Source organism: Abramis brama (genome assembly GCF_963993115.1).
Source record: "Abramis brama genome assembly, chromosome: 5".
NCBI classification, from domain to species: domain Eukaryota; kingdom Metazoa; phylum Chordata; class Actinopteri; order Cypriniformes; family Leuciscidae; genus Abramis; species Abramis brama.
Genome location: NC_139967.1, coordinates 12,202,569 through 12,220,531, shown reverse-complemented (window position 1 = coordinate 12,220,531; position 17,963 = coordinate 12,202,569). Strand labels below are relative to the sequence as shown.

At 37.3% G+C, this 17,963-nt stretch overlaps 1 protein-coding gene across 4 annotated transcripts in view; it reads right to left on the bottom strand.

The window, feature by feature from the left end:
* The window catches only part of coro1ca (coronin, actin binding protein, 1Ca), a 48,168-nt gene that overhangs the window by 3,598 nt on the left and 26,607 nt on the right, over positions 1–17,963 (bottom strand). For all 4 annotated transcript variants that reach the window (XM_084114702.1, XM_084114700.1, XM_084114701.1 and 1 more), the window contains 8 exons: positions 9,974–10,096; positions 6,947–7,076; positions 5,586–5,767; positions 5,247–5,366; positions 4,527–4,631; positions 3,907–4,052; positions 2,896–2,953; positions 1,332–1,574 (listed from right to left, as the gene is read on the bottom strand). In XM_084114702.1, the coding sequence (XP_083970828.1) occupies positions 1,332–1,574; positions 2,896–2,953; positions 3,907–4,052; positions 4,527–4,631; positions 5,247–5,366; positions 5,586–5,767; positions 6,947–7,076; positions 9,974–10,096 (1,107 nt within the window). The remainder of the gene's footprint in view (positions 1–1,331; positions 1,575–2,895; positions 2,954–3,906; positions 4,053–4,526; positions 4,632–5,246; positions 5,367–5,585; positions 5,768–6,946; positions 7,077–9,973; positions 10,097–17,963) is intronic.

The following is a 17,963-nucleotide window of genomic DNA, read 5'->3' as shown; positions in this document are numbered from 1 at the left end:
TAAATTCAAGCACTTTCAAGGACCTGTATCCATGTATGTTTATTTTCAAAAACTTTCCAGTGCCTTGAATTTTTTTCTTCAGATTCACACACTTTCAAGGATTTCAAGGACCCGTGGGAACCCTGTGTTATTTTCGTATTTATTTACCATTATAGGATATATCCAAGGGGTCATATTCATTATTTTGATTCTTGGCTCAAACTGAATAGATTAACATGCTTTAATGCTCAAAGACCACATTATTGCTTACATACTGTCAATTATTGCAGTTTCTCTATTCCCAGTCTGACTGAAATGCACTGATTTCTGCATAGCCCCTTCTTTCGGAAAAGCCCAAGAGCGCTCTAATCAGCCAGCTGACCCAGTGCGTTGTGATTGGCCAGATACCTCAAGCGTGTTGGAAATGTAATACCTCTTACCATAATCGCAAGCTTCAGCTTGCAAGGCTTCTAAAGCATTTATATAAACAGTTAATAATATTCTCGTCGGTTTTACCATATCAGTTCGAGCCCAATATCTGAACTTCGTACGAGGCGTTTTAGGCAGGTCTGGATCAGTGCTCTCCGTTAGATAAAATAAATGCCTTTGTGGGAGACTATGTAACTCTGTTTATGCTTGTATAAGATCTGCATATACATTACACACTAAAGGAAAAGTAAAACAGTATAAATCATTGTATGACCCCTTTAATATTTTGAATTAGCATTTAATTAGATATTTTCCTCTTGTCATTTTAATTTCAGTATTTTTTGTAATTTTGTTATGTGATTGCCATTTTTATATATATTTTTTATATTTCTATTCAGCTTTATTTCAATTAACAAATACTATTTTTAATAGTTAACAATAGCAACGCTGCCATAAGCAAATAATTAAAACGCATATGTAGTCAGATTGTAGGATAATCATTAGGTGTGATGAATAGCAGCTAACATTGGTGAGTTTGCAGGGCAGCGCACTGGCTCCTATGATTACAGCCCTGAGCACAGAGAGCTGGGTTTACAGGGCAGGACACACATGTGGTGATGCTGTCATGTGGTTAAACAGGCATTTGGCTGGGGGGTTGGTTCTGCTGTAGAACATCCTTAAAACTATAAAAACACTATATGCAAGCCAAAAAGAGAAGTTGGCCTTGAACAATACAATAATTTAGCTGCATGTAGGTCACAACTGCAGCATAGTGCAAATTACAGTCCAACTAAAGAAATTGTGTTTATTATATATTTTTCAATGAATTTAGTGCAGAGAATGAGAACTGTGTGTAAGATACAAATGCTGGTGGATGATAAACTGAACAGGAATAAGTAAATCAGTAAATGAGTCCCACTCACGATAGACGGCGTGGAGGTGGCAGTCTTGATGGCAGGGGCGGTATTCTCTGTATTCTTGCTCGTCTTGTTGTCTAAGATGTTCTTCTTGACCACTTTGAGATCGCGGTTCTTGCCTGGCACGTATCCATGTTTCAGGGATATCGGGATAGGGTCTCCATTCTTCCCTTCAAACCAATCCTCGGCCTCCAGGGCGGCCTCTGGACCTGCCGTGTCAGGGTAAAGGTCATCCTGGAACAAGTCCGACTGATGGAAGGAAGAGTGTTATTAGATGTTAGGATATGCAGGATATGAATCATGCAAACTATTGGAATATAAACAACTGGGATGCAGATACAGAGTTCAGTTGCTTGCTTGGTGTGAATTGAAAGCTGTTTTTTGAATTTATGGCTCTTGATCAATCAACACTGAAAATGTTGGCCATGTATTTTTTAGATTTAAAAAAACAAAATAAAAAAAAACACTTCATGCAATATATAGACCACCATTCAAAAGTTTGGGGTCAGTAAGAATTTTATTTGTGTGTGCAAATTTAATACTTTTAAGCAGCAAATAAATCCTGTTCATTAACTTTCTATTTATCAAAGGATTAATGGCTGCTGAAAATTCAGCTTTTCCATCACCCAAATAAATTATATTGTAAAATATTAAAATGGAAAACAGTCATATATTTTTTCTTTTTACATAATGTAAATCATACAAATTATTTCCAGTTAATATTAAAATACATTGCTAAAAGATTTATTGTATGAAAACGCTGGTCCAAAACTCATGTTGGCCCAGCGGGTCATTCTTATTGTTGAATCCTTATTAAAATCAAAGGGACTCAACCATCAGCAAAAAAGTTGAAGTGAACAACGCTTTCTATTTTTGACCCTGACTCCTCCAACATTGTTGCCTAGGTGCAGTGGTAAACAGCTGTCATCATAACTCATGAGCTGTGTTCGAAATTGCCCCCTGTACCCTCATTCACTATTTCCGACATTAGTCCACTAATATAGTTCCAGTTGAAGGAGTGAATGAAAACAAATGAGTGAATTTGGACAGAGTGCGCCAATGTCCTATTTAATATTACGCTGCACCCACAATGGACCAGTGTTTTGGCAAATGGATGGATGGATTCAGCTACGGGCGCCATCTTCTGGCGAGACAGAGGAATTCATTCAGCACAACCCTCATGGTGCATTATGGGTATTCTCTAGCCGTTGAGTGTACATTCATTGTACACTCGTTATTGTGATGTATTATGGGATTGAATGAGTGCACTCGATAACGTCCACTATGGTTTCGGACACAACTGCAAATGTCCCTTCAGATTGTCCCCTATTTAAGGGTAAAGGAGGCGATTTTGGACACAGCCAAGGTAGTACATGTAGATGGTGCAAACATACTGCGGTTTAAAGCAAAATAATAACATGCCAAAGAAGACTTGCAGTGGTGGAGTGGTACTAAATAAATCAAACCCAGTGTGAAAACGGGTGTCGAAACAGGAGGAAGTTGTAGTTTAGCACTGGCAGTGTTGCTGTACTCTTAAAAACAAAATAGTAAAACAAATCAAAAGGCTCACTTTTCTTGGCACGGTCATGATGATAGGCTCACACTTTCTCTCATGCAGTTTGTAAAACCTGAGAACACACAAGCACACAAGTCTGTTATAACATGTTCAGAAGGGTAGCAGATGTTAGTGCATCACTCGTTTGGCAAGTCAAAACATGAGGCAAAAATAACACACCATTCAATTAAGAGCATTAGATACCACCAAACCTGAACCTATTCATTAATCATTCCCCCTAAATCTGAAGAATCCAGCAGGCCTAACCAGGTCTAGTGCTGCCCTCTTTTGGGTGGATTGGGTCAGCAGTTTATGAAAAACTAGTAAAACCTAGTCCTAGAATTCCTAGTTCTAGAATTTAAGCCGATTTTCCTCTCACTTTGTCATTATTATTAATAATCAAAGTGCCCCTATTATGCTATTTTAAATGTTCATAATTTTGTTTTGGAGGTCTCCTACAACAGGTTTACATGCACCCAAGGTCAATAAACAAACACTTAAATTTTCTCATAACACACATTGCACACCACCTCAAAGAGTCTGAAAACAGTTTGATTGGTCAGATGTCCCAGTCTGTTGTGATTGGTCTACCGCTAATAGCACGTGTCTGAAACGAAACACCTATTACCATCTGAATTTCAGTCTGGCATTATGCACATTTGTTACATTTTTACGCAATTTTATAACAGGAAGTAAAACTGGAATTACCAATGACTCGTTTCAGCAGTTCAGAATCGATTCTTTCTTTTAGGAGACAACAACCTTTTTTGTTGTGCAGTTTGATCTTCAAAACTTTGCAGAACTTTTACTTTTACAAAAAGGTATATTACAGATGGCTTGAAAAGTATAATGGGGCACTTTAATTATTTTTCATTTACAGCAATATATCAGTAAAACAAATGCAATGTGAAAAGTTTTGATTTTGGGGTGAAATATGACATGGTCATATTCCTGACGTGTTTCATGTGATTTCCCACATACTATCCCACATTCTATTAGCTTGTGTGATAATTGTTGTTGCTATACCTTGCAATCTCACACTTGTTGACGTCCAGCCCTCTCTTGGGCATGTATCCCATGCCCCTCTGAGGCTCCTTAGTGGTAAAGGTGCTGAGGTAATGGACAAAGGGAGCTTCATCCGTGATCTCAAAGTAACGGATACTGCTGTCACCCTATTAGAAACAAATCCTCAGTCAGACACTAAAAACTAGGGATGCACCGAAATCAAAATTCTGGGCCGAAACCAAAAATTCTGGATGCACTTGGCTGAAAACCAAAACTGACTTTAAAAAAAATAATATTTTTTTTTAAATTAATTTCTTATTTTAAATTAGGTTTTTTGGGGGGGATAATTGTATTAATATTAGACTTTAATTAATTTCAATAATTGTATTGAATCTGAATTTAAAAAATACAAGCCAATAAAGTAAAATAAAACAACCACACTTTTATTGAAATTAACACACCAAAATTGGATAGAAAATATATTAAAATAACATTACATTACCTTGTAAAATTATAAATGTCTATGTTGTCACTTTTGATCAATTTAATGCATCCTTGCTGAACAAAAGTATTTCTTTTAAAAAATAAAAATCGTACATTCCCCAAACTTTTAAACGGTACTTGTATGTGCTTGTGTTTACCTTTCCACACAGGTAGACCACATTAGTATCGGGATCATAGAAGGGCAGGAGGACTCCGTTACTGGTGTCCATCTCATGGACAGAGATCGGCTCCTCAATATTGTCCTGAAAGAGAAACAGAGACAATTTATAGTCTATAATTACATTAAAAAGGAACATTATATGTCACTTGTGTCAGGAACTGCAACTAAAATTAATTTTCTTTGTTCGGAAAGCATAATCGGAATAAGTTAAGGCTGAAATACACTGGAATAGACTTTTGCACAGATTGCTGCCCTGATTTACAGTCTGGACAAGCTGTAGCCGAAAGTCAGAGCCAGTCTGCAGATTTGAGTTGACAGATGTCACAGAAAATCCTGTAGTGTATGATGATCACAGACTCACAGACTCACAGACTCAAGTTTGATTCCATCCAGTCGGAGGATATCAAACATGTTTGATATTTTGAATACATTGTTTTAATCGGTCACGCGTCTCCTAGCAAAAAGGTAAGTGTTTCTGTGTGAGTTTTAGTATGTGATGACTTGAAAGTCTGGTAGTGTGTGATCCTCAGTCGCTTAGTGTACGATGCCCAGTTTTTATCAGTAACCATTTACAAATTCGGCAAGTGTATGATGCCTGTTTAGATGGTAAAAGTTGTGTAGTGTATTCCAGCCAGTCTGAAGTGCATTTGTTTGTGTTTATTTATGAAATTTGTCTGCGGTTTCCATGGCAACTTACCGGATCCCAGAGGGCGAGCTGTCTCTCGCTCATGCGGCTAAAACCAGTGGTGAACACTTTTCCGTCAGATAGGAAAATAGCTCTCATGGGCCTGGCACCCTCATGGGCCTTGTCCTTCTCCTGTCAGCGAAACACACCATAATACATCACAACACTGCTCACATTCTTTCAAACCTGAGCAGCCAAATACTTTTAGGATCAAGTAAATGCATGAATATACAGCGCTTCAACTGAGAAAAACCGACGCCAGAGAAACCTTTCAGTGCTGTAATTCAAAAACTTTTATACTCAAAAACTTTTATCTGCCTATTCACTTCAGAAAAGTGAATAGCCACTTACCGCAATGATCTCCTCCTTGCGCGGGTCGATGACACGGATTTTCTTGTCCTTGCAGGCAGTGCAGATGAGGCTGCCATTGCGGTTCCAGCAGGCGCTGAAGATGATGTCAGGGTGCATATCCTCCAGGGTGATCATGGACTCTCCCGTGCCCACATTCCAGATGAAAATCACATTATCGCAGCCTGCAGACAAACACGGGAGAAAAATCATGCGATGGGGAAATAACCATGTTTGAATGCTGAAGAATCTATTCATTAGACAGCAGCTGAATTGTTTTTTCCATTTAAAGGCAGGGTAGGTGATTTGTTCCAGAAACATTTTTTGTTATGCTGGTTGAAAGTCTCTCTAAGTTGAGTGATCTAAATGTTAGGGGTGTTGAAATTAATTGTTTCTACAATGCATCGCGATGCGGACGCCGGACGTTGACGATTCTGCATCGATGCAGTAGTAGACCATAATCGATTATAGCCGTTATAGCCTACAGACGTTTCTCTGATGTCATTCGTCGCATATGCGCTCGTCTCGCTAGCGTAAAATGACGGGGGCTATTTGCACCCACTATTTTTTTATTTACAGTGTGTGAGCATGTGTGTGCGAGTGTGTGTGTGCGCACATGCGAGCCTGTGCGTATGTGTGCGAGCGTTATTGTAACTTAAGTAGCCTACAATACTTGACAGTTTCATGCGTTTTTAGTATTTACTAGTGTTTATTAGTGCTCCTGTCATCTGCTGTATTCAGACCATAGACCTTCAGACTTTAATTTTGTTTGACTACATTCAGGAAGTGTACTTTCTTGGAGCAGATAAAATAAAAAGGGAGTTAATATATCTGACTGCTTGTATTCACTGATGAAAATGTAGCCATGTGCAGTAATATTGCAATGCATCGTGATATTGAATCGCTGAAATGATAATCGTAATCGAATTAAATCGTGAGACCAGTGACAAAATGAATCTGCAGCAGTCAAGTGATACAGGTCAGTGCTCTTTAAGTTGTTCATGTTCATTATCACTGTAATGTTATGTGCTTTGAGACATGAGGTTAACACCATCTCTCATGACGCATTTGTTTGCTCCCTGCTGTGCGCGTTCATGTGTTTTGAAGGAGGCGTGGCTTTGAAGACGCTTTGAAGGGAGGGTGGGATCTTATGCTTTCAAAGTTAGCTCGCTTTTGCTAGCCTCTCCTAAAATTGCCTACCCGACCTTTAAGTGTTTTGATACTGAACTGTATACAGTACATTAATGTATACATACAGTACATTAAAAAGATAAACATGAGGAGCATAACTTCCTAAACCACTCTTCTCTCTTTTTCACCATTATTCCCTGTCTCCTCTGTTACAGTTTCTAATCGCTTCTCACCTGCGCTGAGGAGGATGTTGCGAGCGGTTGGATGCCAGGTAATGATTCCCACTCTTTTAGAATGACCCTCCAGCACCACCACTGGCTCGGACATGGAGGTCACCAAACCATTCTCTGGGATCTGCCACACCTGAGAACAAAGAAAGAATCTAACATCTCACAAATGCAAAGATACTTGACAGTGAAGTAAATCAAACCAGTTATCGTTAACTAAAACTATTACAAAAATCGCTTTTGGTTATTGAAATGAAGCTGAAATTAAAAGAATATATCCATAAATAGTAGATGATAAATTGAAATGAAAATTAGAAATACTGCCTTGGCAACTAACTGAAATAAAAAAGGTTTAAGTTGAAGTACTAAATTGCTAAAACAAAAATAGCTGAACAGAAATGTATAAAAAAAAATAGAAACTGAAATTCAAAATATTCATTGATACCAAATAGTATAAAAATAACACTAAAATAACACCAAATCAAACATAGCTGTTAAAATGAATTCCATTATGATCCAAAATTTGATTAAGCCATTTTGTACAACTTCTACAATTACATTCATTTGTCTGAAGATGGCAGCAGAGGGCAAATAAAGGAGTCCAGCAGAGTTTTATCAATTTAAACAAGGATTAAAAGTATAATGACCTTTTAACTTTATTATGACAGAAATAGTAATATGCGATTTTGAAGCCGCTCTCTTTAACGTCCTTTTTAGCATTTATTAAACGGCTATCTTAATTTTTTTTTGATGATTAGAAAAAAAACTGCAACATTTTATATTTAAATATGTCTGTATATCGACCTCTTAACTGTGTAATAATGGACTGGATATATTATTACACTGGATGCAGTATACATTATTCCTTTACATAGACACGAGACACTGCTAAGGAAACAGGGCAATGTCATTATCATCAACATTGTCGTCCCTAAAAACATAGTCACTAATAAAAATACCCATCCAGCATGTCTATACCTAAATATTAGGGCTGGGGAAAAAAAATATACACATATTGATTTCTCGATTTTAATCGATTCTCATTTTGAAGAACCGACCTAACTTCTTAGAATCACAAGAATTGATCTTTCAGTTTATGCTGTTCTCAATTGAATGAACAAAACGGGCCTCCAATCCAACAAATCTCAATAAGCTTTGTGCCTCGTTACTTCTGATATGAAAAAGTCTCACCTTTCAAATTCTGTCAGTTTTAGTATGAAATACAAACAATAAATACTGTTTTTGCGCTCTTTAATGTGGTGTGACAGAGAAGCAGCAATAGAGCAAGCAGCGCGAAGCGCACGTGAACCAATCATCTCTTCTGATACTAGTTTCAGCACGGAATAAACATGAATGAACATCAAATGGTATGTTAAAAGATACATTACTATTAACAGAAATCCATATCATGTCTCATGTAATGGCTCAATCAGTGTTTCAACCGCGGAACGACGTCAATAAAAAGCTTGTAAACTGTCACATTTACCTCAGAAAAAGCCATTCAATGTCCAAAAACTCGTTAGTCAGCTAGATAAATAAACTATATTGCATATAAATCCTTAATGTTTTTTTATGGCAGCCACCATTTAAATGTTTATATATATTTTGTTAATACGTGTAAAAACTAACTAATCATGTCATTGAAAATGTATTATAATATTATAAAAACTTAATGTGCAATTTAAATGCAAGTAGCCTACAAACCTTTAATATTATGACATTATGAATTTACAACATTAAGAGAGATTTTTTTTTCCTTAAGGAAATTTGCCATGTACTGATAGGCCACAATCAATTGATATCGAATCGAAAGCTTGTGAATCGAATCGTGAAATTTGTGTCAATGCCCAGCCCTAATAAATATATTTCCGATGTTATGGATCTAGGAAGATAGGACAGAGCAAAACAGCAGGAATCATCAACTTCCCGGCCTCAGTATTCCCCAAGAGAGCGGACGAGAGACGGTGTCCTAATAAACTCAGTACTTGCACACTCATTACATGTACACGAGCACTGGAGTTGCGTTTTTTTTCTTCACACTGGCCAAATAAGGGCTAGTAGAGTGATAAATAGACCCAGAGCCAGCCAGACTGACCTCAGAACTATAAAATGGTAGCTGCTGATTCAATGACTTCAGGCTGGGCTTAAACTAATCTAAAACAGTCCAGAGAAGCAAGCCTTTAGTTATGCTATGATCCGATCTACTGCAGTTCGCATGAGTCATGGGGCAAACTTTGCCAGCCACACATGGACTCAATGGGTGGGGTGAGATGTGATGCTGGCTATTTAAGGAAATTTATCTAGAAATGGTCAAATCCACCCATCAATAAACGAGATTTAAAATGACTGCAGCGGTTTACCTAGAGTTGAATTCTGTAATCAATGCAATGTGATTTGTTAATTGTCAGAATGATACATATCAATGCATTGATTACAGAATTCAATTTAGATTTATCCATACAATACCATTCAAAAGCTTGTGATCAGTTTTTTTTTTTTTTTTCAGAAATTATTATTATTATTTTTTTAGTAAAGCCCTATTCGGACGGTACTAGTTTTCCAGGGGGACGTTAAAGAAATTCGTGTTTCACCTACGTACTTCAATCTCATACAAATCTTCCATGTCTGTTTTTCTCTCTCATTCGACCTCAGTAAAAATTCCAGGGCAAATTTCCTAGTGTTTTTCGCCAAACTCAACGGTCCTCTGAGAAATCTAATCTCGTCCAAATGCGAATGTCTGTGATTGTCTATATTTTATTATACAAACGCTTCACATCATGTGTTTTTTGACCTACCTGAGCTTGAGCTACTGTTTGCGCAACAATTTTCCACATACTTTCATTTAATATTTTTTTTATACACACACACCCTCTCATTACATATGCAAATTTATTACACATTTCTCACAGTATACCTAGCGTCTGTGTCAGTTAGCATCAAGTCTGACAGAATGTTAAAATGCCATCAGTTTTCTAAGGCCGTTTAAATGATGACAGTGGATGTGTGGAAGTGAAGAGAGAAAGGGTGACATACCATCACGGTGCAGTCTTCAGATCCACTAGCGATGACCTGGTCATTGTGAGGGCACCAATCAATGTCCAGAACAGGACCAGTGTGGCCACATACTGTAGGGTAGGCCTTATCTATACGGCCCGACTGCAGAGAGAAAACAGACACAAAGACAAAAATTAGATTATGAAAGCATTTGGCCCATTGGGTAAATGAAATGAGCTCTGACAGCCAAGCTCTACGTAACACCAAAACAAACACTTAAGGCCTGGTCTGCATTCATGAAATGGGGAGGGGGAGGGGGTGGAGAAACCCATTCTTCTCCAAATTGTCAAACAATAGCTTATCCGGTCATTCAAACGAACAGCAGAAACATTTACACACGACAGCTGATATGTAATAAAAACAGATTGCGAGGCTTTTGTTCTTGCAGCTCTGTTTCAAAATGCAGATAGAAATACGTGTGCAACAGGCCATTGAACCTTGGAGTGAAAGGTCACACGGAGGTTTGGGTAGTGTGAGAAAGCTAAAATGAGATGATTTTACCCAGTAAAAAAAAAACCATCTATGATAATGGAAAATTATAAACCACAGTTAAATATGGATAAAAAAATAAATACTAATTATATTTTGCTGAAAATATACATTTAAACAATATTGGGAATAGAAACAATGACTATTGCACTTTTATTTTTTTGGTAAATAATAGGCCTAATTAATTATTTTAAATCAGTCATTTCAAATGGTCTGTTTAAATGAATCAGTTCAGAGATTTGTTTGCAAGTCAAAAAAATTCATATTTATTTAAATGCTTATTACTATCTATTAGTGCATTTAAATAAAAACAAGCCTTACTTTTTGTTTTGTACTTTTAATTTTCCAAAACATATTACAATTTTATATTTAAAGATATGTACAGGTCTGCAAAAGTCCAATGCGATTGTTTGTATGTGAAAAACAGTATTATTCTTCATTCTAAGCACCTTATGTAATAGCATTATACAATGCACAGGCCTGAAGACTAGAGAGAAAATTCAACAGAAGATTTCCATCCTCTCCCTTGTACACAGCAAACAAAGAAGCCAAATAAAGGCACGGCTGCGGTCCCATGCCCAGTCAGCTGACTTCCTGATGTCATCAGTGCCCTCTGCTCAAAGGTCATGACCTTTGATCTCTCACGAGAGCACAATCTCTGCACAGGGCAGTGTGATCAGGTGTCATCTGATCACATTGTTCAGTGTAGAGAGATGTCCACACCCGCTCTTTTGTTCATGCTGGTGCTTTGCCTATGGTGCGATGACATCACAGCAGAAAGCCCAGCCCGATAGTGCACAACAGCTTGGGCTATTCTCAAGCCCAGCCTGTACACAAAAAAAAAAGAAAAAAAAAGACACTACCCACCTGTGCAGAAAACCACTCGGTGTACACATTCCTTCTCAAGTCTGGGCATGGTTAGAACACGACCTTACGTAAGAGAAAGAGAAACCATACCTTTTCGTGGCTATTCGTGAGCTAACCGCCCCTCGTGTGCGTGTGGATGGTTTCAAATGGAAAAAAAGGTCAAGACGACAAAACCACTTCACAAGAAATGTTCAAAGGTAACTGGAAAGAAAACGAGATAGAAGAATCCACGAGACGTTCTCGAAACTGAGAAAATAATCCAAGACTCACACAGAACACAAAGAAATGCCGCCCTATTATCAGAAATACGGATTACCAATCAGTCCATGAACAGCTAAACAATGATACACACTTACACACTGATACGGCTGCTTGCCAATAAAAACAGAATTCCTAATTCAAAGTCCAGCTGTGGGCAGCGGTCTGTCAACCATCACATGCACCATAAGATAACAAGCTAAGAATCACTTACTGATATTGTCTGTGTAAAGTTATGACGAATATGTAAAGCTGGTAAAGACAATACATGCAAAAAGCGTTATGACGCAACCACCCGTAGCTCTGTTGACAAGAAACTTTACCTAAAGGAAACAAACATCACCTAACCAGAAGATAATAAACCTAGGAAACTATTAATACATTTTAAAAAAAATGTACAGCTACAATACGGTTTAACTTGTATTGAACACAGAACATTACTTAAAGGGTTAGTTCACCCCTAAAAAAATTAATTTCTGTCATTAATAACTCACCCTCATGTCGTTCCAAACCTGTAAGACCTTCGTTCATCTTCGGAACACAAATTAAGATCTTTTTGATGAAATCCGAGAGCTTTTTCAAATATTAATTAATAAATCAGTAACACTTTATTTCGATAGTCCACTTTAGACATTCTACTAACTATAAGTAACTTTGCAGCTACATGTCAACTAACGGTCATTAGAGGATTAGTAGACTATCTGCTTAATATCTGCTAACGCTTTCTTTTGTTGGTCCCCCAACAGACATTCTACTGACAATAAGTAACTTGGCAACTACAAGTCAACTTATTCTACTAACCCGAACCCTAACACCTAACCAGTCTACTGACAGTCTACTACAGCCTACTAATACTCTAATGAGAGTTAGTTGATATGTAGTTGAAAAGTTACTTATCGTAGAATTTCTAAAGTGGACTATCAAAATGAAGTGGAACCAATAAAGTAATGTTACTTTACTCGTTACATCAAAAAAGTAATCCGATTACATAATGCACTTTACCTGTAATGCATAACACCAACACTGTTGGTTATCCTATGATCATTTGCACTTGTTTAGTCGTAGACATGAAGGAGGCGATGGCGGAAAAAAGGGGGAAGGTGATAAAAGTTCTCTCAAGAGAACCTTCCAGTGAAAACCCGTAACTCAAAGCCTCTAACCGATGAGGATCAGGATGATGCACTAGCATTAGCCGCTCTATTTATTTACTGACATTATTGCCAGTTGGATTTTATGGATCACTGACACTGGAGAAGAAGGTTAGCAGCAATCATCTGCCTATGGATTGGTTTGCTTTATCAGTTATTAAAACACTCAGAGACAGTATATAAAGCTTGCCTATATGTGCTTATGCAAGCTTGTGATCACAAGACATTTTTTATGGGATGAGCAAATTATGAAAGCAAAAGTCAAAGAAAGAAGCTTAAAGAAACAAAAATGCAGATATCAACTGATTACCAGGATTTCAAATGATCCATCATGTCATGATCACTGATAGCACAAAAATGTCGCCGAGATGTCTATATTATGTGCATTTTCCCCATGACATTTTTAGAATGTCTGCTCATCAGAAACGAAAAAAAGGTACAGTTACAATGACAACACACAGATGTTTTTTGCAATGTCTCTGAATGGTCAATTTAATAATGAAAAAATAATGGGAATTATAATATATAAAACCGTAAAAAAGGTTTCTATTTCAAACATCCTTATATTAAATGTTCATAAAAGAACGTTGACAAAAAATATTCCACAAAAAAATATTACTTCGGCACCAAAATTAGCATATTAGAATGATTTCTGAAGGATCATGTGACACCTGTAATGCCTGTTGAAAAATCAGCTGTCATCACATTCAATTTAAAAAAAAAAATAGAATAGTTACTTTAAATTGTAATAAATATTTCACAATATTACTGTGAATTATCATTAAATCAAGCATGCAATGTGGTAAATAAAACTTACAGGAAAGCTCTGCTAAACTTACATCATGAATATTTATGCAACTTAATTATAGCTTACTAAAACCGGAGCTGTCCAAAACCATCATTGCAGTGCAGCGAGTCTAACCTGTTGCATAGCAACAGCACTACTGCAGATCCCTCACCTCAACTAACACGGGTTTCAACCCATTCAATCAATAAACCATATTTAAATAAGGATTCCTCGCCTCAACAAAACCACGCCAGAGAGCAAAAGAGAGATGCCAGTGAAGAGAGACATGAAAACCATGGAAAAAAGGAAATGAGAGCGACAGAAAGACTGGACACACTGTGGAAGAGGCCAGCAGAAAGTATTACAGAGCCACAGATGCTTCCTGCAGTAGCTGAAGCATGTCTGTCTTATCTAGTCAGCATGGAAATTTCCATTTCCTTTGTGAGTTCACGAGGACCCAGAGGCAGCAGACTACAGCCGACCTGACTGAAGCACCCCAGCTGCTGTCCAACCACAATTCATGATCCACGTAAACAGCCAATCAGGGCAGAGGGGGCGGTGCCAAGTGTGTGTCAGAATGAGAGCAGGTGTATACTACGCAGTTGGCTAATGCATATGACCTGAAAGAGGAGGAGGGGGGAAGAATAGGGTACAGAAATGAGGAAGAAAGATCACGAGATAAGAGAGATCTTGAGGTTTGACACTCAAATATTTTTAAAAAACACAAACACATTTATTATTCTAAATACAAAAATTGAATTAAATAAAATTATTATAGTTATGATATTGCATTTATTATATTATTAAAAATGATTCTGATTATTAAATTCATGCAAGAAATTACGGTGACTTATGTACTGTAGTGACATCCCATCTGGATTTAATTTATGGATAAATGACACAAAAAAAAAGTCAAATTCTGTAAACCCTTTAAAATAACTTCTGGATGAATAACTTAAAAAAATGATAAAGTAAAATTAAATGTTATATATTTATAATAATAATAGTATATAAATATTATAAATTATTATAAATAATAACAATTAAAAAAAAACATAATAAATGGCCACAATGGACTTTACACATTAACCAAAAAATTTCCCTTCACACTGCCCGCTTTTCTTCTATGCGTCTATCAAAGACTCTATTGGGCGCAAGCACTGTGCTTCAGCCAATGGAGAGGAAAGAGGAAATGGGTCTGGAAGGTTGACAGGCGGGGAGCTGAGGATGACCATATAAGGTAAAATCTGCAGTCAGTAGCTGCCAGAGCTCAGTCAGTGCAGCAGGAACAGTAGGGGGCTCCTGGAATACAGACTGGGAATCAGAATGACACATCAATGGCTACACACACAATTTAAGTTACATCTGTCCATGTGGCTGCACAGAATATATGGAGGTGGACTTTGAAGTAAAGCCACTGAACTCTCACTTCCTTTGTGTGTGCCCCCTTTTTCCTGTTTCTCTCTTTCCTCATCTTTGGTGCTCTCATTCTCCTGCTTTTCCTCTATTCTGGGAAGTGACGCATGCGCATGGGCCCAGTTCAAAGGCAGGAATCCCAACAAATGTGTCCAACATATGGCTGGATCAATACGCAACATTTTGGCTTCAACATGATACAAAATCAATACCTTAAGTAACAAATAAACAGCCTTGGGTGACTGATGATATAAAACTATTGCAGTATAGATTCAAAATCACCGTCTTGGTGAGTATCCCAGTAAATGTATTCGTTAAGTGAACGTAAACAGTTGAGAAATAAAACACGTGTACAGAATCAGTGTATTTGACCCGTGAATTATATCTTAAAGTGACAGCAGCCTAATATTCCTGCTGCTGTTTTTAATATTAATGTTAATCAAACAACAGACTTTATAAAAATAAAAATCACTCAATTGTCTTGACTGAATAACTTTTGTAACTTTAATAAAGATTCATCTATACTTGTGCAGTGAATACTATGCAGTGTTATTTCACATTTGACTACTTTAGTTAGATACAGATTAGAAACATTCAGAAATCAAATACTGTTAGATCTACCTGAAACCCTGAAAAGCAATGTTCATTTCAGTTGCACCTTTGTTCTGTTGTTTATTTGTGCTATTGCTTCTAGTTTGATCATTAGTTCTTATTTTATTACAGACTGTTTAATTGATTTTAATAGTGTTTGAAATTTATATTTTATATTTATGTAGTTTTTTTTATATTTGCATTGTTCTTGAATTCCATGTAAAATTCTGGCGAGTAAAATAAAAATAAAAAACTTACTGGCCAATGGCGACTCAAGCTTCAGTGTCCATAGAGGGTTGCCATTGATCATTTTATTAATTTAAAAAACTCCACAAACGCTGAACTCGAAACATTTCTACAAGCAGAAATGACAGAAGACTGAATCTAATGACCAGGTATTAAGTTCCAAAGTGAAAACTAGTCACTAAATACACCCTATAAAAGTCTGCTTCCTTGTCACTTCAGGATTTGAGCTCTAAAGGGAAATTGTTGCTAATATCATAAAGGCTGGCGGCATAAGGGTAAACGGCAGTTTCCTGCAGGATGGTTCATATTTCGTGCCATAAACTATTAGAGGTGGTCAGAGAGAAGGGATGAATGGAAAGTAGGAATGCAAGGCCTGCAGAAGGCCACAGCCATCCGTTTCCTAGCACTTCCTTCATATGTTAATGAGAGTATACAGCTGAGTGAAGGGGGAGGGTGTTGAGAGAGAGACCGATAGCATGTGAGTAGTTAGACACCTAATGGTCTCTTGAAGGGGAAGACAATAAGACTCTGAGTCATGCTGCTCTGCCTCCCACACAAAGAATCCAGCCACAACCCAGCTGAAACTCCCCTAGACTCAAAAGACATTACTACAGAATAGCACTTCTCCTTACGGCAAAACGTACTCGAATACACACAAATGCCTTCACTTAGGAGCAGGGCATCTAGTCATGACATGCCACGTTCAGGTAAATATAGAAGGCAGCAAATCAAAAAGGAGTATCTGAGCACAGAGCAGGCAAGCAATGTCTAAGATTAAAGTATAAAAGTATTTGTAAACAAATACAAAAATCCACAATTCAAAATTATAAATAAATCAATACGTTTTCTTGTTGGTTAGAAAATAACAAATGGCCAGTATTAAAATGAATCATTTTTACTACTTTAAGTGAATTTAGGTATCACAACATCATAATGTAAATTAATTTGCTAAAGGTTATGAAATTATTAGTGTTTTAAAGGTTACATTTAAATGAGTGTCAGTTGAAGGCAAAGATAATCTAAATGTTAAGAGGAGAGACATGAACATGACCAATATCGAGCGTTACCAATATTTAAAAAAAATCTAATATAAGGAGGACGACAGGAATACGGTTTAATGTTCCCTGATGAAAGCAGGCCAACTCAATAAGTCAACCCACCCTCATTTTGTCACGGGACCTGCTGATATACAAGTCTATCACTACCCTTTATCGTCACTCGCCCTCCTGTCTTCCCAAACCTGTATTACTTGAAAACACTGAGACATTTCTCAAAATATCTTCTTTTATGTTCCTCAGAAGGAGGAAGAAAGTCATTCAGGTTTGTAAAGACATGAGGCGGAGTAAATTATCAATTTAGATAAGCATACTGAAACTCTATCAGCCTTGCCACTTACACATCAAGAGCTTCCAACACTCAACCAAACAGCTACCATTGCTCCTTACTGGGAAACAGAAGAATAGTTCTGAGGATTTTAGGGAATCAAGTGAGGATGAAGAGTTCCCATTGAAGGATGAAGAGTTCCAAGAGCTGTGCAGGACCTGGCATACACACAAGAACAATAGCTCCCCCAGAGCCAGCTGTCTGATTGCAGGGGGCTGCTGGGAAAGGGGTGTCCCGGGAAGTCGGACCATAGACAGATGCAGTGCTGCACTGAATCCGAGTGGATACTTGGGGAGGGGTGCAAAGCAGAAGGACAGCAGGCACAACACAACACAGACACACAAAAAAATGCACACAAACTGAAGTGAGAAATTTTTTTGGAGGCTAAATGTATATTTAAAAAAAAAAAAAACTTGAAAAAAGTATGCTATGACAAGCCACACTCACTCACAAAACCCACTGATGCCACATACTGCAAGTTTGGCAGTCTGAACTTGTCTAAAAATACTTTGCTGACAATATCTAAGCAAAACTGTGTAAACATTTAGACTATAAAAGCACTGACATTCCGATTCCTTCAAAAAAAACTTTAAAGTTTCAGGAAAAATGTTTAATCCCAGCTCGTTTGAGTCCTAAGAAACAGACAGATGGATCAAGCAATCTGCTCAGAGAAAACACACAACAGTGTGAATATATATATATATATATTTTTCCACAGATTAATACATTTCCCACACACTTGCATTGTGAGTCTGACTATGAACATTATGGTCGGAATGAAAAA